Source organism: Varanus komodoensis, unplaced genomic scaffold, assembly GCF_004798865.1.
Source record: "Varanus komodoensis strain SLA01 unplaced genomic scaffold, ASM479886v1 scaffold39, whole genome shotgun sequence".
Taxonomy (NCBI): domain Eukaryota; kingdom Metazoa; phylum Chordata; class Lepidosauria; order Squamata; family Varanidae; genus Varanus; species Varanus komodoensis.
Window position 1 is genome coordinate 6,431,912 of NW_025335922.1, and position 21,860 is coordinate 6,453,771.

At 43.6% G+C, this 21,860-nt stretch overlaps 1 protein-coding gene across 2 annotated transcripts in view; it reads left to right on the forward strand.

Moving 5' to 3' along the window:
• Positions 1-1,066: 1,066 nt before the first annotated feature.
• The window catches only part of PAH (phenylalanine hydroxylase), a 41,098-nt gene continuing 20,304 nt past the window's right edge, over positions 1,067-21,860 (forward strand). For both annotated transcript variants that reach the window (XM_044441166.1, XM_044441165.1), the window contains exons 1-3: positions 1,067-1,172; positions 4,369-4,476; positions 14,398-14,581. In XM_044441166.1, the coding sequence (XP_044297101.1) occupies positions 1,131-1,172; positions 4,369-4,476; positions 14,398-14,581 (334 nt within the window). In that variant the 5' untranslated portion in view covers positions 1,067-1,130. The remainder of the gene's footprint in view (positions 1,173-4,368; positions 4,477-14,397; positions 14,582-21,860) is intronic.

A 21,860-nucleotide genomic window follows, 5' to 3' on the forward strand; every position in this document is an offset into this window, starting at 1 on the left:
GGGAGGCTGATTTCATTCTCCTTTGTGTTCTTGCTGGGTGTGACTTCCAGGATTCCCCTGTTTTGTGGCTGGTGACAGGGTCAGGCCATCCTCCTTCTATGTAGGTGCAACCGTGTGCAACAGGGAGGTGGATGGAGATGTCCTGGACATCTGAATCCATGCACCCAAAGCAAATCCTGGGCCACCCCTATCATTACTCAGAGTGAGGCAGCTGGCAGGTGAAAGCAAACTTCTGGAGGAGAGAGCCGTGTACCAAGTGGTCTGTCTTACTTCTCCATCCTCCTCACTCCCCTGATGCCTTCAGGTGTGATGGAGGATTCAGCAAAGCTTGGCATCACTGAAGTTCTCTGAATTCCATCTCAAAATGTGTTCCTGCTCCATTTTGGTATCAGATGGTGAGCTTTGGTGTTTGGTTGGGGGTTTTTTGACATGAAAACCCACCACTCTGATTCAACCATAAACTGTGATTGCTCTTCACTCTCTCGCTCTCAGCCAGCTGGCACCTATTTTGACAAGCAAATTGCTCTTCACAAAATACACAGGCAAACTTCATCCACAGCTGCAGAAGTAGCAGTAGTGGTGATGATGATGATGATAAAAAAAATTCAGTGTTTTTTCTGAATAAGAAGTTATGTTTCTAGGATTAAAGATATACTTAGAAATAATAGATTGGTTTGATGATATCAATATAGATGGAAATACTACAAACTGGAAGGTGGCATTCTGTTATTTTTTGTTCCCATGGATCAGAAAACATAAAGAAATGCAAAGAACTGAAATTAAAATACAGCAGAATCCAAACCACAAGGCCAGAACATTAATTCCTGCAGTCCCTCCAAACAGAAACCATACGCTGAAGCTAAAAGGTGCTCCAATGTTGTGGCTTTCCTTGCACATGGACGAGCAATTACTGCTTCTAGTGGGGGTGGTAAGAGGGGTGTGTCAGGAAGCCCCACCTCTACCCGAAGTTTGCCAAGAAGGGGAGAGATCAAAGGAAGGGGCTGTCCCTTCAGTTAACTAAACTTTAAATATCTGTGTACATGGTACACAAAAGGTCCTGCAAACACTGAAAGGTCACCCGTCTCTCCAACGTGTAAGAACAGTCCTGATTATTACTGCGTGGGGTGAAAATGGAGACACCGGTTACCAACATGAATGGAGACACTCTCCAGGTGAGTTCTTCATTTTAAGAAAACTTTGCTGCTGGGCAGCATAGACAATATTTTTAATGAGGTAGCCCAATAAAGCATTTTGCTACTGTTGCCAGTTTTAGAATTGCCAACTTTCCAAACAGCTTCTGTACCTGTGCTTTTAACAGTGGCTTGATTGTAGCAATTTGCATGCTATCACCTTTTTCTCTCCATCCTGTGAAAAGATTTACCTGCTAATTCCTGCATGTTAAGTTGCTGTAAAAGCAAAGCTGATTGAAAAGTCGACTGTCTATTACATGCCTAATAATTTGAATATGATCACTCTGGAGAAAGGAGAGCGTAATGAATAAGCATAGCATTTTTATGTGTAATTCGTAATGACAGATCTTTGTATAAATGATTTGAATTGGTAGAGGAGACATACACATGAGGACAGGTGCAATGAATGTAGGTATTATACTGGTGCCTCCAGTGAAAAATATGTAATGTGTGGATATCTTTCATGTGTGTGCATATTTAGATAAAGGCAGAGAATCAGAAAAAATCAGAAAATGCTTATTTACTGGTGCTTACAGATGTGTGTTTACTTGTGTGAAACAATCCACATATTGCATGTGGGGAAACACAGATGCAATACCAGTATTTCCTACTGCATTCTTAATCCATACTTTACACCCATTTCTACGGTGCTGATGAAGAACACCTTTGAGGTCTTTATCATGGGACTAAAGCATAGGACTAAAGCATGCTCAGGTGACTGTAGAAAGCAACAGAGGTTACCCATTCTAGGATGTGCAAAAAGACTTCCAAAGATTTCTATCCTGTTTGTGGCCAGAGAAACTGGGAAAAACATTTCACTAAACTTGCATTTATTTTCCTATCTGTATGTCAGATTTTGCATGGCTTGCAACCAGTATAAGCTAGGGTCGACAAATGTACTCATCCTGTCCCTAGTGATGACAGCGTCTTTTAATCCAGCATGTGCTTGCCACCAGGACAGAGTGAAAAACAGACACGGATTTTTTCCCCTAAAGCCAGTTGGATGTACTTAAAAGTGCTGAAGCTCCTGAAGTTCAATAGTGAGCTCCCACCCTCCTCCTATGAGTGGAACTCAGGGTGAAAGTGAAGGCTTATCCCTTCAGTTGCCTCACATGTTGTCTTCCCCAGTGGCTCCCACTTCCCCTTGAGCTCAGCACACCACTGGGAAAACTTCCCTCCTTCACCTCACTGGGAGAAGTAAGATCAGCCAGTTGTCTGCATATAGTTTGGCTGGCTGCCCAAGCCTGTCCAAATTTGCAAAGCCCAGAATATAAATCTGCAATGTTGACTTGACCTTCATAGTTTCTGTCCTCTGCTCTTCAAACAGTGGGTGGGTTTGCACGTCATATTATGCCAACCTGAGAATAAGCTGGCATGGGTTGGTTGGTTGTGTGCTAAGGCGAACAATTGGACATGACTTGCCATTGCCCCTGCCCAGTTCAGCCGCTGCTTCTGGTATGTATACTTGGCACCTTCGTGGCAGAACTCTTCATTTCTTCACTCCTTCTTCAGCACCACTGGACTTGTGTCTTCTTAAAGGAAACTTCTCTCTACCACCCCATAAGATGGCCAAATGGAATTCATTTTCTGAGCCCTTAGAACTACAATAGACAGTCATTTCCTTTTCTCCACACCCCAGGGCTTGTGCTCTTGCGTAAGAGTGGAAGATTGCATGTCTGCTATTTAATCAAGCATAATGATACCCAGATCTTGTTGATGTCCTTGTCAATTTCATCGTCCATTTCGGTGCTCCCTTCTAATGAACTTTTTAAAAGGTTGTTTCCTGTTACACCCAAGTAAGAACACCAGCTCCTAAACCTTCTTCTCTCCTGCAGCCATGTTTTTGGCTCACACCTTTCATGTTTGTTGCTTCCCTACACTATTAGGGAAGTTGCACAATTATTTCCACTATTAATTCTTACGTATGCATGTGGCCTCCAGAGCGGCGAGCAGTATTGCTGAACATGCACAGATGTCATGGCAAAGCAGTAAAACAGAGGAAATATTATGCAATGTTCAAGGCAATACATAGGAACGACTTTCTGGTGTCTTTGATCTTTAGGACCAAGAAGCAGAGGACACAGAGCCTTCCAACATGAGAGAGAACGGATGTGGCACGAGTGAGATTGTGAGGAGCAGCAAAGATTTTTGCTGCTTTTGCTGGGTAGCTCACTAGCCTTTAGTAGTAATCCTTCATGGAGTCACCTTGCCAGTTTTGGACATTACACAATGACCCTGTTGTTAGTTGAATAACCTTGGGTATCAACAACCCTGAAGCAAGCCATGCGTTCTCAGGGTGACATGGTCTTGAGAAACAGGCCATTCTGCAGCAAATACACCTGGTTTGCACACAATGGCAACCCACCATGGCTAAGTGGCATGTTGTGTTATGCAAACCAGGTGAGTGTTCATGCTTGTTTCAGCTCCTCTTTTGTTTCACTACAGCCTGTTTTAAAGTGCAGCCTAAACTGATGTGCTGAAGTGAAAAGACCTTAGACTGCCACAGTGGCAGCCGAGCATGAAGTTCTGACTACCCAGGGTGGCAAAGCAGGGGTGGGACGGGGTGGGATGAAGTGATGTACAGAAAATACTCCACATGCAGCTTGGAGAGATTTCCAAGCAAACACGTTCAGCATCTACTCTTCATAAAATTGTGCAACTTCCCACTAGTCTTCAGGAGTTCTTGATGTCTTTGCCATTTTTTCATCCATAAGTTCATGTGTAGTGAATGGCTTTTATTAATTTTATGCCAAGGGAATGAGGATTTCCCAATTCTCACTCTAAGAACTCTGGACCATGCAAGAGACTTTTTGGGATGTCTAGCTTGGACCAGATGGTCTGTATTTGTCCCATTTTTCTTGTAAACAAACATGTACTGGATGGAAGTTCTGGCAAAAGTTTAGCCTGACATTTGGTAAGTCCTCACAAGCTTCACCAACATGGTCTATGAAATGGCTGAATTGCACAAATGCCAGCATATAACTGAGACTTGCTGGAAGCAATCTTGACCATTTATAAGAATCTTTCTTTGTCTCTGATTCAACACACAGTGTTCCATTGGAATGTTGTTTGACATACCTGTTTCCTTCACTGATATTATTTGAACTCTTGCTATTAATGTTCTTGATTTCTAGGTATAGATGACAGACACACAATTAATTGTATATTTATTATATAGGAATCCAGATACATTGAAGAAAGCACTATCCAAAATGATGTGATCTCCTTGATTTTTTCTCTCAAAGAAGAAGTTGGAGCATTGGCTAAGGTCCTGCGCATATTTGAGGTATTTGTTTTCTAAAGTCATATAGAACCCTAGGGGCATTTTTGAATCCAAATCCAGCTATCCAAAGGGTAATCCCTGATGCATGATGTTTTGCTCTTGATTTTGGCACCATTGAAATCCATATCTCCTCCCCACATATGCATATTGATTACACACATGTGAAAAATGTGTGGAAAAGACTCCAGTGTTATGACAGTGCAACATCATACCTTTCTCCACTCCTACTCCATATCATTGAGTGGGTTCAGACAACACTATAACCTACACTCAGGCATTGTCTATAGGCTGAACTATGGGTTGTTCCTGAAACCCGGGTTATCATGTTGTCTGAACCCAGCTGAGAGAACAGACCATGGAGAGCAACCTATGGTTCAGAACCCAACAACAAACCATGGGTTCTCTTCATAGGTTGTTTGTAGTTAACAAACCATAGCTTGTTAGTGCAGCTAGATTCAGACAACACGATTACCACATTTCAGCAAAACTCATGGCTAAGCAACAGCCAGCACTGGCCCTTTTAGTATGGGTTAACATGTTGTCTAAATGCAGCCCATGGCTGTTGGTAGTGAGGGAGGTGGAGAAATGTGGCATGATGTGAGCCTGACATGGCTGGAATTATGTGTGTTGTTTTCAGCATCAGCCATGCATATGCAGCCACAAGTAGCTTGGAACACAATTCTGAACATATGTCTTTGGGGAAAAAGTAACTGTTCTGCTCTGAGACATCATTCTGCATATAAAAAATTTTGCACAAAACTCCAATAGCATCACCGATTCTTCCCCCCACCCTCATTCTCTCTCTCTCTCTCTCTCTCTCTCTCTCTCTCTCTCTCTCTGTGTGTGTGTGTGTGTGTGTGTGTGTGTAAGAGATGACAATAGAATTAATCATGCCTTTGCTTGTCTTGCTGGAGACAGAGTGTCTCATTTTGAAATCCCAGGCTCTGTGGTTTTACATCAAAGCTGTTCTTAAAAGCAGCACATTGGAGCGGGGAAGTTATAAACAAAACAAAATGTGTAATAAACTGTGTTCTACATATTTTATATTTGGAAGAAAAACATGAAATTAGCTGGGAAATGAAAATGTGGGTGCAAGAAAAGTAGAAAAAAGCTCTACATCCCAAGGCATCTTCTGTTTGTCAAATCCAAGGAAAAATTAATGATTAGCCAAAAGAATGAGAATAGTAAAGTCCTTCTGCAGCAAAACAAACTTGCATGTGCATGGAACAACTTCGGAACTGGATTTTCAATGGGTGTATCAAACACAAGCTGAGCCTGTGCATTAAGCATCACAAGAGAGTGTATTTGGGCACGGGAGTTAAGAGCTGCCCTGTGACTTACACCTTGCAAGCTGCCTCAGTTGGAGCCCTCGGTTGTCATTTAGGTAGTCATTTGCCACGAAGATTCCTTATCTCTGTTTTATCATCTTTGCAACATTCACTAGACATTTTCATATGAGGGGGGATTGGGCTCTTTTTGTGCTTTCTTCTTGTGACTGACAGCATTCCCCCCTCTTTCAGAGCCTTTACCATTATTTCCTTTCATGGAGTCCCCATGTGGCAACAAGAGCATCACATTGCAAAGCATTTCTCCCGGTGTTCAACTGGAATAACTCGGGGTGTGCAATGCATGGCCTAGCTGGCCACCTTACACTGCATTTATATCCTGCAGCAACAACCCTGTGAGGTGGGCTAAGCTGAGAGTGAGTGACTGGCCCAAAGTCACCCAGTGAAGGTCATGGCTGAGAACCATGATTTGGGACTAGGGTCTCCCAGATCCTCAGCCCAGCACTCTAACACCACTCCATCCATGCAAACCTCCCAGGTATTTTTATTTTTGTGGCCCCCACTTGTGGCCACTGAATTTTTTTGGTGTAGAGGCAGCCCCTGATGTCTGGAATTTGTGGACCCTGTTATAAGTCAAGCTTGCTAGATCTAAAGCCTGGCCTTTGGGGTAGCAGAAAAGAAGACTTCGGCTTCTTCTGTGCAGCGGCCCTTCTAGGATTTGAAGAGAACTGTCTTGTTGCCTCTTCTCTAGTCTAACCATACCCTGTTCCTCCAACCTTTCCTCATAGGACTCGTTTCCACTTCTCAGCACCTGTCACAGTTAGTGGTCACTTAGAACACAGTCCTATACATGTAAGTGCCATTGCATTAATAAGGCTTCCTTTCGCATCTGTGGGAATTGGACTGCAGCCTTAATTAGTTGTGGGAGGGGTCAACAGAGCACAACAGTGTTATTAGCAAGGCAATTGAACTTGGCAGTGTCTTGTAAACAGCACACAAAACTGCTCTAGTTCAACATCTTCAGGTTGAAAGATCTCAGATCTTGGCCAGATTTCCAAAATGAGAGCAATGTGATCATATCCCTGTCCAAAGCAGTCTGTCTCTCCCCTGGCATCCTACTGGGAAGAGAAGGGGCAAGGCGGCTAATTCTGGCTTGGGCCGCACCCCATGCTATGCAGCTTTGACAGATTACTCCTGAATTTGTCTCCAAAAAGAATTCCCATATCCCTCTTCCTGTTGGGATGTGAAGTAGGTTAGAAGACTTTTAACATGGATTTCTCTAGTCCCCAAACCTGTTAAGCAAACTTCAAAGCAGCTGTTATCTCTTTCAGCAATTTCGATGCGCTTAGCCAAAGCAATGTTTGCCTTAGTGAAAGTGTTCTAGGAGGTGGCCGTTTCCAGAGGAGAGTGGTGTTTGTATATTGATGCAATGGGCATAATCGCTTGGAATATGCTAAAAATTAACCATCCACTGCTCTGACATAAGAAATGCACACATACTTTAAACAGCAGGCGATATCTGGCATTTTAACCAGGAATTTATATTTGGATAGTGTATAGAATGCTAAGGGCTCAACTGCATAGCTGCCCAACTCAAGCTTCAAAGGAACATTTAAATTCAGCAGGATGTAAAATGTCTTTTAATTTATACTCAGTGACAGTTTTCATTTCAGTGCAGGCCAACATGATGAAGTCAGTCATGGCAGCAATCATGGCAAATGGTCCAGAAACTCCAAATGATTCAGAGCAGGGCTATTAGTGAGGACTGGCTCACGGGACTGTATCATCCTGGTCCTCTTTCAGCTGCACTGGCTTCCAGTCAAAGTCCAGGCCCAAGTGAAGGTGCCTGTTTCTCCACACAATAATTTGTCAATGAATGAAATCCAATTGTTAGCACATTTTGCTAGCACCGAATGGCTTGAGGCCAGGTTGTCTGAAGGAGCACCTTGTTCCATATGTTCTTACTTGGACCCTAAGATCATCAGTGGAGGTCTTTCTCAGGGAACCATCCCAAAAGAAGCAAAGAGGGGGGTGGGGTGGATAACTAGGAGAAGGGCCTTCTCAGCAATTGAAACCCATCTCTGAAACATGTTCTCCAAGAAGAACTGACTGGTGCCATCTTTGTTTTCTTTTTGGCACCAGCTGAAAACTTTATTTTTCTGATATTATAATGAAGAAGATCTGTTTTAATTCTTTTTTCATCTGCCGTTATTCCATGTATTAATTTAAGTGCTGTAGGTTGTTGATCTTTATTGTTATACTGGTTTATTGTTTTTGTTCACTTAAATGTGATTTTTTTATTGTTGTTAGATGTTTTAAATTTGTAAACTGCCTAGAGAATCTAATGGGCTATGAGACAATAGAAAAATGTAATAAAGAAATAAGGCAGACTTAAAAGGAAATAATTGAATTGTTGTCTCTCAGACTGTAGTCGTGGTCACAGTCTGGCCCATTCTCTTCCCACCAACTGGCACTCCATCATCTCTGGGACGCATGTGAGGGCCTAAAGAAAGGCTGTGAGCTTCAAATCTGAAGTCCCAGTCTATAGTTCCCTAGCTAGCCATATCTCTGGCTACCAATCTTCAGATGGTTTCCTGGCCTTTATGGAGTTTTTTTCCCTCACATTTGAATATGAGGACTTTGCCTCCCCTACAGTTTAGTTCTTTACAGCCAGACCTTTAAACTCAAACATGATAGGCTTGTTTTGTTTTGTTTTGTTTTGTTTTGGGTATTTTGGCCCATCCACTACTGGAATGCAGCCTTCAAGAGCTTCTCTGAAATAGAATTCAGCTTCAACACTGCAGCTACAGAAAATATATTTGAATGTGCCAAAATTCTCCAAGCTTCACTTCAGAGCTGGATTTGACTCAGTCCTGTTTTTGCTTGCAGCAACTTTTCTTGTTCATTCCTATAAGAAATATGTGCATCTCAAAATGGAAAATCTGCATTTCTGAATGCATTTTTTTAAAAGTGCATTTTTCCCTATTGACAAAGCAGAAAAGGGCACTAAAAAGAACACCTGCATTTCAAAGTGCACTTTTCCCCTTGCAAGTTTGGGAACATGCAATTTTTTTTTGAAAAGATGTGTTCCCAATTGTGTTTGGAATTACAAACAGGGCATGCTTGGATGATTTGGAAACTGAATTCAACAGACATCACTACATCCAAATGTGGGCACTATGGGAACAGCATTAGGAATGTGCAGATGCTGATGTCAGTCTGATCTCTGTCCAGCTGCTATTGCACTCAGTTTCCCAGAAAAAGCAATGAAGTGGTACTCCCAGGTGTGGAACAAACCCTTTTAATATCAAAGGCAATGCCCAGATGTTGCTGATGGGGCTTTGTAGCAGCCTCTTGCATTTCAGTAGCTACACATTCCAGATGAGAAAAACTAGAGAGCTGTTGACTCGAGAAACCCAAAGATCCTACTTATCAAAGCCTACCAGCACCTGGCAATAAATTTTGGTGCTAATGGTATGTGCTAACAATCGGATTTCGTTCATTGACAAGTTACTGTGTGGAGAAACAAATCCCAGCCCCAAGCTTGGTTTATACTGCAATTGCTAAATCTGGGTAGGAATCCAATTCTATAATCTGTCTACTCAGGAGTACGTGCCATTGAATTCAGTGGGGCTTACTCACAGATCAGAGGGTATGGGCTTCTGGCACAGAATGCACAGAGCTGTAGTTTCAGAATATAGGGAGCTGCCTGAAGCTGCTAGTCCACACTGCCCAGTTTCCTCTACACTGGCAGTAACTTCCCTAGTTTTCATATTGAGGGCTTCCCAAATCCCAGCTGGAGGCACTGGAGACCAGACCTGGAGCCATCTGCATGCCAAGTGCTCACTCTGCCACTAAGTTGCCTCCAAAACTCCAAGGCTGTTTGCACTGGCAGAAATCTGGGTGTCAGAGAATGGCACACAGGGCTGCGTGGCTGCTCATTCACCTGTGGCACTTCTGCAAAGGCAACTTCTTACGCATTGCCAAACAGAGGAAAATCAGCACAGGGAAAGAGCACAGATCTGCATCAAATGTGCAGGTGTTCAGTCTTAGGTACAGAGATGCATTTAGATATAAATGCATTCCTATAACTAGAAATCCGTAATTCCGCCGTTATGCAATGCGCTGTGGTTCACTGGTTTGTGGAACTGAGGGCACATTTCAATTTCTTATTTGCATGTATGTTAGCTCATCTGAAAGATTATAGTGCTGGGGACTGAAAAAAACCAAAAGCTAGTCAGGCAGCAACTGTAATAAATGAGTATGGGGAGAGCTGTTGATTCCTAGAGAGTTTGTCCACCCCTAAGATGAAAGACTTGATTGTAACCATTGTGATGATGTAAAAGTCCTGGGTGAGTGGGCTGTGCATCCTGGGAAGAACTGCGAATTGGTGAGGCACTATTTAATTTATTTAACTTCTCTAATGCACATTAGCAAAGCTGTCGGGCACCGCTGCTTCTGGCCCAAGCCACAGATGCTGCTGCTGAGAGAGCTCAGTGGATGGAAAGGCAAAAGCTAAGTTTGCTCGGAAGGCAATGGGCAGGTTCACATGGCACGACATGCCTTGCCATGGAGGTTTTCTTGAGCGGGATGCTCTGCCATCTCATCCACATCCTGTTGTAGCATGGCAGGGTGACCCGTTTAGTTTTTAGAAACCACAGCAAGAAACAAATTTGATCTATGGTTTCCATGCTTCCCCGTGGTTTCTCCAGTTGTGCAAACCCACCACTGTGGTTTCCACAGTCTTGGCATACAGCTGCTACAGAGTCCCCTGGAAGGAGCAACAACTGTAGGAGCGACTCCAGCCATCCAGCCTAAGATTAATTTCAGGAATGGTGCCTGATGGAAGATGAACCAACAGCAGGATGGCTGAATGGGAAGGGTGGAGACCATGCAATCGCAGAAGCCTCTTGTCAGGCACATACATGTGCATGATGGAGACCACTCAGGGTTGCTTTTCATGGCATTTAAACCCATCACTATGTTGGACTCTCTGGGCTGCAGATACTGACTGATATTTAAATTTGAAGAACTCAGCAATGCAATTATTTGCAATTAGTGGCAATTTTAGTATTAAGACATGAGGTGGAGGATGAATACTGAATTAGGATTCAGAAGCTCCTCTAGTTTTTCTAAACTGCTATATAGAAACATAGAAACAGAGCAAGTCAGAAGGAGCCTCCCGGGCCAACTAGTCTGACCCCCTGCTCCATATTCTTCATTGGTGAACTTCATGGTAACACACAGTTCATTTGGATGCATTCCAACAGCCTATAAAACGGACGATGTCACAAAAGTTTGGCTTGAAACACGCCAATAAAATAAAGAAGCCCCACAGCAATTTTTGCAGCACAATCCTCTATATGTCTACGTGGAATAAGGTCCCAAATTGTTCAGTAGGTCTTACTCTGGCCATTTACATCTTGCCAAAAAAGAGGAGAAGTAGCACAAACAGAGCAGAGGTTTGCATAAAATGAGCATGCGCAGATTTCCATTGATCGCCATGCCAAGCATGACAACCATTTTATGGATGGGTACGCTCTCCCATGGCAACCATGTTGTGAGAGTGCCCACTACACTGTCACTGCCCCCACTCCATCCACTGACCCCCTGCTCTATAACCATGACCATGGCCTCGTCAGTCATCTGTCCCTTTCTGGGAACCCCAAATTATTGTCTCACTGGTGCAGTGCTCAAAAGGAGTCATCCAGACTTTCACCCCCTTTCCATCCCATGGCAGAGGCTCAGGTACAGAGTTCTTTGCTTTTAATCTATACTTAAGGACAACAGTGGATTGCTGGTGTTCAGAACTGGCTCTACAAGATTCTGCCTGCTCTTCTGAGGTTAAATTTGATTGACTAAGTGGAATATTTGAGTGTGTTCTCACAGTGAGGTCAAATAAATCTCCAATATAAATCAAAAATCTCAGTCCCAGTGGTGGCACCATGGAGGACCCCTCCCTGAGAACAGACGGTGACATGCTGGCTCTGGTCTCCATCACAATAAATCTTGCTTGGAGTAATTTTTAGCTTCTAACTCTGGAGTCCTCCAGTGATTTGTAGGCACCTAATTAAATAGCACATACAAAGCATTGTCTGTGTGTGATGCAGACTTTTAGAGAACTAAAACAACTTGACCTTAGGGCTCAGCCTAGTTAAATGCATTCTTTACATGGAGGCTGCCTCAATTAGAAGAACATCTTTCCTGAGCCACAGGATTTCAATGCACTTCTGACCTTTTCAAAGTATTGTGTTGGTATCTGGCCAAACAATTTAAGTTTGTCCACAGCACCCATGGTGAAGAAGTTAGGAAAGTGCACATCCAGCCTATTAGCAGGGGATCATCTCAGCGTTCTCTGTGCTTAATGGGAAGAGTCTCTCCTGCTCTTGAATAGATTCAAGATTCAATTGCAAAAAAAGCATTTGCTGTGATTATTCTTTTCAACATGGCCACTGCCACCTCTTTAGAAAAACCTCAGTGGAATGCTGTTATTCCAAGCAACTACCCAAGTGCACTTAGTTCTTTGCAGTGGGGGTGCAAAACTGCAGGCCAATTAGCCAAATCCTGCCCACTTGAGGTCCCAGAGAGCTATGACCCCTGCCCACCAACAGCCAATCATTCAGTGGTTTCCCAGCTTTTTCCCTCTATTCTGAAAGGTTGGCTTTCCTCGCCTAAGGTTTGGCTCCCGGCACGAGGGCTTTAAGCTGCAATATGCTGGCATTTCGGGTAGTTTTTGCCATACCCTGATTGCCTTCACCCCCATCCATCACTGGAATGCGCCCCTCTGAAATAGAATTTGGCTAAGAACTCCTTAAGAAAGGCAGAGAATACAGCAGGAATGAATGCATGAATAAATTATCCTTAGTAGCCTCCTGATCTCCACAGTAGCAAACCAGACGGATTTAGGAAGCACACATCGTAGAAACTGCCCTTCTATAAGAGGTTGGTAATCCCCTCTATCTACTTTTGGTTTCATGTCAGAATTGGGATCCAAGCTCTGTTGCTAGAAAGAGCTTTTCCACCGCTTAACTTCTAGGTGGTGCTGTGCAGTTGCTGAATATTGAAGTTAATATTTCCTGCAGTTAAGCGGGAAATGCATTTTACTCCCTTTTGGAAATAATATTCCATTTCCCTCTCTTTAAAAAACCCTCACAAAACACACTGGGAAAGTGTTCTTGAAAAACAGAAGTGAAAATAGAGGGTCACATCAGCCTCTAAGGAACTCATAAACAGCCATGCATTAAGACTTCTAGTGCACAATAAATCCCTCTTGTAGTAAGAGTCTGCAGTCAGATATAGCCATCATGATCAGTATTTGTTGACTTCTGTCAGAGATGCTGGGTGGAAGGAAAGGGTGAGGTATCCAGGACGACCACTCTAGTGCTTCCACTGCCTCAGATGGATGTCCGTTCTCTCCTTTGTAGAATGACGCATGCAGGGCTATGTGACCCATGCATGTATCAATATGAGCACCATAGCCATAAGCTCCCAGGCCAGGAGGGGTTTTCAGGCCACAGGCCATGTCAGGTAGGCTTGAATTCAGCAAGAAGGACCTAATATCCTGGGCTAGCCTGTGTGAGAGAAGGGTGAATACTGGAAAAGGGCAGTCTTTTTGCCCTTAAAGTGAATTAGGCAAAACAACCCTGCAAAGAAGATGACCCATTGTCCTGAGGCACACTGAAATTACATCATCCACGCCACCTAGCAGACATAGAAAAAGAACTTGTCTCTTACCCAAAGAAACAACAGTTCAGGTCATTGGGAAGCAAGTGAGCACCCTTCCAGCAATAAGTCTGGGAAACTCATCTTTCCCATGGACACATGTTTAGAGAGAAATCACAGAAGAATCAGGGACCTGGAAAAGAATCACACACACTCCGAACACACAGTCTCTGGACATGCAAGCTGTACATGCAGACTCTGAGCACAAACAAAGACATGCTCTGCACACAGCCGGAAGAGGGAGGCAAGCTCCAAAAACAGGTCTGCCCCCCACCCCACCCCCGCCTAGCTGTGGATGCCTTGCACCCTTCCTACCCACACATAAGGCCGCTGTTGGGAGTCCACCGTGCAGGACATGTAATGGACCCCCATCCTCCCTCCCTCCCTCCCTCTCTCTGGCAGGGTGTTCTTTATCTCTTTAGAAATATAGATGCAACAGGAATATCCAGGAAACATTGGGTTAAAAGCTTGTGCCTGCTCTGCGTTTTTCTAACTAATGAACTTTCCTTTCCTTTCTAAGGATGGTGTATGTTTGTGTGAATGCAAAACCAGGGCTTGTTCTCTCTGGCCATGTGCATTAAAACCCTTGCCCTTGTGCATTAAGATCCCTTGCCCTTTAAAGACAATCTAGAGATCAAGCGCCTCCTTTTGAGGTGTATAACTCCCCAAGATTATGTAGTGGGGCAGCTGCAGTCTCTTGTAAATTGTTCAAGTTGTCTTGTCTATGATTTCCATAGCTTTAAATATGAAAGTTTTTACACAAACCACAAGAATATTAATTTTATAAGCAAAAGTTCTTTGTCTACAGGTCTGAATACAGAATAAGGCAGAGGACATGAGCAGATAAAATTTTAGCCACTTTCTAAGTCAACACAAAAGTAGCGTCCTGTTTGCCATGCTGCTCTCATTCTTTTAGGGAAAGGGAATAAATTTGACCCACATTGAATCCAGACCTTCCCGACTGAACAAGGACGAGTATGAATTTTTCATCAACCTGGAAAGCAAGAACATTCCTGCCCTGGAAGACATTATCAGGAAATTGAGAGATGAGATTGGAGCAAATGTTCATGAGCTTTCACGTGAAAAGAGGAAGGATGCTGGTAAGACAGATGTTGTTCAGAGTAACGGTATTCCCACCAAGTGTCATAGGGCTTTATGCTGCGGTTACTGTTTTGGTGAGAGCACCTGTGCCACACTGGGGTAAGTATGGATTTCATCTGGTTATTTCACGCCAACCAACCATCCTGACTTGCAGTTCTCAGAAAACAGCTCGCAGTGTAGCTATATTTCCATTTTCATGTCTCTCTGGCTTTTGCAATGCAATTTCCAGCAATTTCAATGTACCGAAGTGTGTACAGCAGGACTCCACTATCTACAGGGATAGGTTTCAGCAGATTCCTGAAACTGCAGATAATAGTGAACTATATGTACTCTATACTGTACATGTACATTTCCTTTTTCACTATTTAATGGATAGATTTGTTCTTACCATATATCCTAGCAACCTCAGCATACAATTTATTTTCTTCCCCTAATAAATCAAAATTTTGCACTGAAAGGAAGCACTATATGACGTCTCTTTGGCATTCAAGGCACTTTTCAACTTCTCTTTTGGACCAAGGCTAACCCCTACTAAGTGAAAGGTGCTCCATGGTAGATAATGTTGCTCCAGCAGATAAAGGGATCTTTGTTGTATTTTAGAGTAAATGTGTCCTACAATGCATTTTGTAAGGTAAAATTCATGCAAAAGTATTTATTAGTGGAAAAATACATTAAATATACATTACATGGCATGAACTGCCATTATAATCTTAGCCATCTGCTGATGCCTTTTAGAATGGGGTGGGGGAGCAATTGTACAGACCCTGGGAGTCAACAGATGAGGAGTGATGGGGGAAAGGAGGCGGGGTCAGGCAATGTGGGGGTGGTCCTCCGGCGAAGCATATTTTAGTACACCAGATGGAGATCCCAGCAAGGCCAGACCCCCCCCCCCCCGCCTTCCCCCCCCCCGCTGGGGGGAATTGGGCCCGTTTTTCCTTTTGGCCCCCTTTTGGGGCCTAACCCCCCCCCCCCCCCCACAATCTCTGAACCAAACAGTTGAATATCATGAGATACTCAACAGAACATGATATACGTCCAGACCAAGTAACTCTGGAAGCTATCTTCTTATTCAAAATGGGGGAAGTCAGTAACAAAAGATGCCCTCAGCATGAACCCGGCCATATCAGAGCACCGTTTCATGTGCAGAGTGCATTAATTAAGAATTTCTTAGGCATGGTTTAGGATAAATGCACAAACTCCGTGCAAGGGTAGGCACTCTTCCAAAGAGCTGATCCTTACCAATGCAATATTCCACAAGTGCCAGTTTTACCGCTCAGTGCTCAATCATCTCTGTTTCAGACGCAGATATAGACCCATCCAAGTCTTATGAATACTTTCATGGCTCTTTGGAGAGCAGATGTGATTGTAATAGGATTTTGGTTGAGGTTGGCTTTAAATGCTTTAGGTCTGCTGTCTCTTCTTTCTTCCTGGGAGCAACATGAAAGGCCAATAATATCTTCTGAAATGAATCCTGATAATCTCCTTACCTTCTCCTTTGTGTCCTATCCATGCCATTGCAAAGGGAAAAGGAGAAATATTTGGAGGAATTGGACCGCTCTTCCATTCAGGAAAGGGGACATGACAGGCAAAAGTGACGGCTTGGCAGGGAACCACGGTCACCTACAATTGGAAGTTTAATTGCTTTTTGTTGTTAGGGGGATATCTTGATCCCTCTTTCTTAGTTATAATTTCTCTCCCACCACCAAGAAAAAAAGAGTTCCACTTCATGGTCACTTTGGAGCATCTTATGTGTATTGATTTGCCCATAAAACCCATTGAGATCAGTGGTTCATTTTGAAGCAATATGTCAGGGCAAGGATGTTGGTGGGGGGTAGGATTGATTTACAAAATAATTTAGTACATTGTGAAGTTCCTACAGGTAAAGCCAACCTCATCATAAATCAATATGAAAAAGTTGAGCTGGTTGACAGATTCCTGGAGGGATGTCATTTTCCTTACTGTAATTTTTGCATGTACTATTTAAAGCAAAAACACACAAACACTGCCCCCCACCATTCCAATCTAATGAGCATCGTCATTTTAACTATTAAGTTTGGGCCCACCCAACCATGAATTCCCCAATATTTTTCTATAAAATACTAGTCTGAGCCAAGATTCGTCCTATATTTAAATGGCTGCATGTGCTGACCTAGGAGAGAGGGGGACAGAGAAAAAGAGGAAATGGACCTAGGGTAAGATAAATGTATAGACTGGAATGTCTTGATGTGGCGAACAGCTAAGGGTGATGGATGGGGTACAATGCCATAAGTGCTGGACCTTTGGTGCAATCCAGCACGGCTCTTCTTGTGTCATGAAAACAGTGTCCTTCTTTCACAAGCCTTCTTTAAAATGTGGAGCACAAGTTTAGCAGGAGACCTCTTGGAGCCCTAAATAAAAGAATTAAATATGATTTTGCTTCAGCAAGGAAACAGAGACAATTTATTGCCATTTGGAGACAAGCTGCAGGCTGAGGGTCTGAAGCAGCCTTGTTTGCAGCAACCCCGGGGCTGACCAGAGCAGTTGGCTATGCTTAAAAAGGCACCAACCTGTGCCTAGAAATGGCAATAAATTTTCTGTCTTCGGCTTGGTCAGAGTTGTGTAGCACTTCGGAAGCCCTTAGTGTTGTTGCTTGCTTGTATAAAGAGCTGATTAGCATCCTATTAAGCATTTGACCCCTTCTTAAATTGGTCACCACTTGGGTGTCCCCAGCAGGGCCATAAAATGCTGCTGTTCCTCCTGCCGACAAATCAATATTTATTACTGATCAGCCTGCGTGCCCTGCAGAGCTGCTCAGAAGGGTCAGTGTTGCGACAGCTTGCTGTGGCCATTCATTAACAGCAGCAAGAAGAGACAGAGTGTCTGGCAAACAGGGGCAGAAGGAAGCACATCCGAGGGCCCAAGCATCACCATATTTAAAGGAAGAAGTAATTAGATTATATATAAGAAATCTATCTATCTATCTATCATCTATCTATCGAGTTTAGTCTTGTTTGGAGCATTGCTGATGATTACTCTTCATAGCATTGCTCCTGAGTCTGGAGAAAGGTGAGCAGTGAAGGCCACATTGCCTTTCTAGCTTTTTCATTGCAGAATCAGACCCAGGTCTGTCTAATCCAACATGCTGTTCTGGCATCTGGAAGTCCCTAGGACCTTGTAAGGAAGGTGCTATCCAGCCTCCCCATTTCCCAATATCTGGCATCCTCCAGTGGCCCACAGCTTCTGCACATGGAGGTTCCATGATTTGGATTGTAGTCCCAGGCTCACATGGAAATGAGTTGTGTGGAACTGGTGGGGTGTACATCTAAGTAGACATGCACAAAATTATGCTGTGTGTGTATGTAGGTATACATGAGTATGTACATTTTCACACCTGTGTACACACATACTCCAGTAATATCATTTTACAGCAGCTGGTACTCAAAACAAAAAAAACAATGCAGACAGGGACAATGAAAATATAAAAACATTGCCACGGAAGATTAAAATTATACATGAATGGCCTGGGAAATAAAAAGGAATATATCCAATGGCTATAGATATAGTTGCTATGATATCTTTAATGGCCGTCGAATAGAATTATTGTCTATGAATGACTTGGACCAGAACTTACAAATGCAAAATCCTGTGCTAGTGACTGGTCATCATCCTGTCTTGTAGCAGTGAATTCTGCAGTGAATGAGGCACTCAGGAATTACTCTGAGCAAGGGAAGTGCCCTGGATCAGGTGGGAGACCTTGTGCTTTGTGCATGGAAGGGCACAGATGGGTTCAATCTAGTGTCCATTCCTGCTTTTAAAAGACCATAGAACTGCAGTTAGAAAGGGTGATTTAGGCCATCAAGTCCAGCCCCCTGCCCTGAGCAGGAATTCAGGGTAAAGTGCCCCCGACAGATGGCTCTTCAGTCCTCGCCTGAATCCCTCCAGCAGTGAAGAGCCCAATCCTTGTCTACTTGCCTAGGCAGTTGGTTCCACAATTGCCTATGGACAATAGCACCAGGCGGCAAAGCTGGGAGAGCCCCCCAGTCTCCATCCGAGGGCCTCAAGAGAGCTGCTGTGAATATGATGATCAGCAGCGGCCAAGACAGACCAGTGGTCTGAGTGCCAATAAGATGGCTTCAAGTATTTATATCACCGCCAGGACAATTTTGTTGATTGAACCTGCAGTATTTTTCTGTTTCCTGTCCATTGCAAGCCCGTTTCAGAAAGGTCAGCACCTTATCTATTCACTTTCACTATGAGCTAGTCTCATTTGATTGCACAGATGGACCACATAACAGTATGGAAGCCCCAGGCGTAGAATTCAGAGCTGCACGTTTCATTCTCTCTGCATGCCAAACTTACAATAAGAAATCTCCATAGAGAAGGGAACAGGAAAGAGCTGTTGAGATAGACTGAGGCTACTTGGCCTGGGAAGCACTTATGACTGTCCTTCAAGAATGTGGCTTGTGAGGCTACCACATATGCTAGACCCTTGTGAGGCTACCACATATACTAGACCCATATGCTGCCTAGCTGTGGGAATCCCCTTTTCTACAACACTGTAATTTTGATGCCAGGTAAAGGCAGATGTATCTGTACAGGTGTTGCAGGTGTAAGCAAGTCCTTTGTTTTAGTGTTTTAGCTTTTATTCTATTTATTCTATTTGTAAGTTGAGAGGCATGGTTTCATGTGTTTGTGTGTCTTACATAGGTTGTTAGCTGTCCTGTGCTCCCAGTGAGGAAGGGCAAGTTATAAATTGAATAAAGAATAGAGAATACTTTGTCACACAGTGCATAGCTCAACTATGGAATTTACTTCCAAGCAATGATGGCCACTTGTTGAGATAGCTTTTGGGTTTGAAGGGGTACTTGATCATAGAGAATAAAGCTGCCAGGAGCTTCTAGTCCTGATGACCGTGAGCACAGGGCAGCATGCACCACCCAGTTGCTGGCTAAGATGGGTGGGAGGCACCCGTGCGTTTGTTACAGTGGGTGCAAAGGGGCTTACACAGGGAGACAGAAATGACACATGAATACCCCAGGAAAACAGGTACGCAGGTCACATATTCATGTCTGTGCAGGTAGGTGCCTATTTATTTAGTACTTTTATATCCTAAGTTCCTTCCATCATGGGAATTAAAGTGGTTTATATGGAGTTCTTATATACAGCTCTTCACATGCTTTGAATGAAGAAGGTTCCAAGTCTGATCTTCAGCAGCTCCAAGCAGGGCTGGAAAAATTTCTGCCTGAAACCCTCAAGAGTCACTACCAAATAATGCTGACAACACTGGAACCACACAGTGGTTTGACTGAAAACACAAGAATCTGCCTTATACTCTGTAGGCGGTCCCCCATTTAGGTATCGTCCAGATCCAGACCTATTTTTCCAAGCTGGTGCACTCTCAATGTTTGGAGCAGCATCTTTCATCATCTTGACCCAGCATGGCCACTGGGAATGACGGGGGTTGCAATCTGACGCAAATGGAAACACCAGCTGGGAGAAGGATGGGAATCAAACACATCCGGGGGGCATGCTGGCTGGAATAATGGGACTTGCATCAAGAAGGTACCAGGATGGAGAACGCTGTCCTAGTCCCTGGCTGTGCAACCTAGTATTCTCATGTTCCTTTCTGACCAATGCAAGAAGATAAAGCACATGGCAGCAGCACCATCATATCACCCTCCTCCCTTTCCATATAAGTAGAAGGACATCTGCATGCAGCTTTGATTAAATCTGCTCTTTCAAAATAGCCTGCTCCTTTCCCAGGGCTCAGTCAAAATGGCTCCCATCATTTTGGAGCCCTAGCTTGCAACATGATGGTTTGTGTTTTGATTCACCATTTTCTCAGAGAAATAAAGAAACGTGCCTGGCAAGAAGAAGATGTACAAATCAAATGAACAGGTTTACAGGCATCCTGTGCCATATTTGGGTGCTGTGTGCAGGGAGAGGGGAAATATCAACGATTCCAAGTGCAATTCTGTACATGTCCTCCTGTGCATGACCTCAGCAAAACTCATTCAGTTCAGTGGGACTTGTTCCCAAGTAAACGTGCTGAAGGATCAGCAAAACAAAGAGGTGTGTGCATGTACACATACAAACTTGTGTTTGTCAGCACAGAGTCTATTCATACAACCATTTCTCCTGGAATTACTGTAGCAATTTAACAACGTTTGGTTTGGGTTGCTGTTTCTCACTGGATCCGATTTCAGAGGGACCTGTATGGATGGAATTTTGCGGGGCTTGTATTTATTATGTAGTCATGGGTCTTTGGGACTCACTTACTGTTCCCAAGAATTCACCCTGCTAAGGTCAAGTCCCAGAAATAAATAAAGCTGTAGGTTCACAAAGATTTTGCTGCTGCTGCTACTGCCCTCTAGTGATGAAATTACGGATATTTCCCACATTTGTAAAGACAAACGCACATTTTCAGCACCGTTTTGGGAGGGGGTTGGCCATATGACCTGCAACTTTCTTTTGAGCGGAGGCACTGAAGAAGAAATTCAGCACACCAAGGCAAGACAGTATGCGTGCTTGCTGCCTCAATGCTTTGTTCCGGTGGGCTAGCCTAGCTCAACCTCCCGCAGCCTGGAGCTGCCCAGTTATGTCAGATTGCGATTGTCACCATTCCCAGCCAGTATGACTATGCTGCTGGGGATGATGGGAGTTGTATTCCAAGATACCCTATGGCTTCATAAAGACTGACGAATGTTAAGGACAGAATTGCATGCATGTTTAAACAGCGGGGAAAGATATCCGACAACTCCCGGTGTTCTCCAGGTGTAGAACCTACATCTTTATTTATTTGTTGTAAAAGTGGTCAGTAGTATAATAGTATTACGATGATTGAATGGGGTGGTGGTTGTAAAGCTTTGCTGGTTTATTTTTTGCCTGTTACATTGCAGATAGCAGTAGATATGTATTAAGTGCAAAAGTGGCACCATATTAATGCATCAGTAACGTGAAGTCTTGGATTATAGTTCAGTGCCCTTATCTGCATATACCCTGTGCAGCAGAATCCTGATTGTGTTTCTTGAGAGCTCTCATTAGGCTGGTGCACCTACTTCCATGTAAATGTATATTTATAGGCTGGAGCCCTTTCTTCACTTACCTTGGAGTAAGCCCTATTCAACTCCGTGAAACTTCCTTTTGGGTAGGAACACAGAAGATTGCATGCTCATCTGCATAAGTGCTTGGTAATTTTTAAGTGCATCGTGCTAACTGAGGACCATGCCTGTTGGCATGTAGAACATTTCTGATAATACTACAGAACAGGGGTGGCCAAACCAAAGCTTGGAAGCCTCA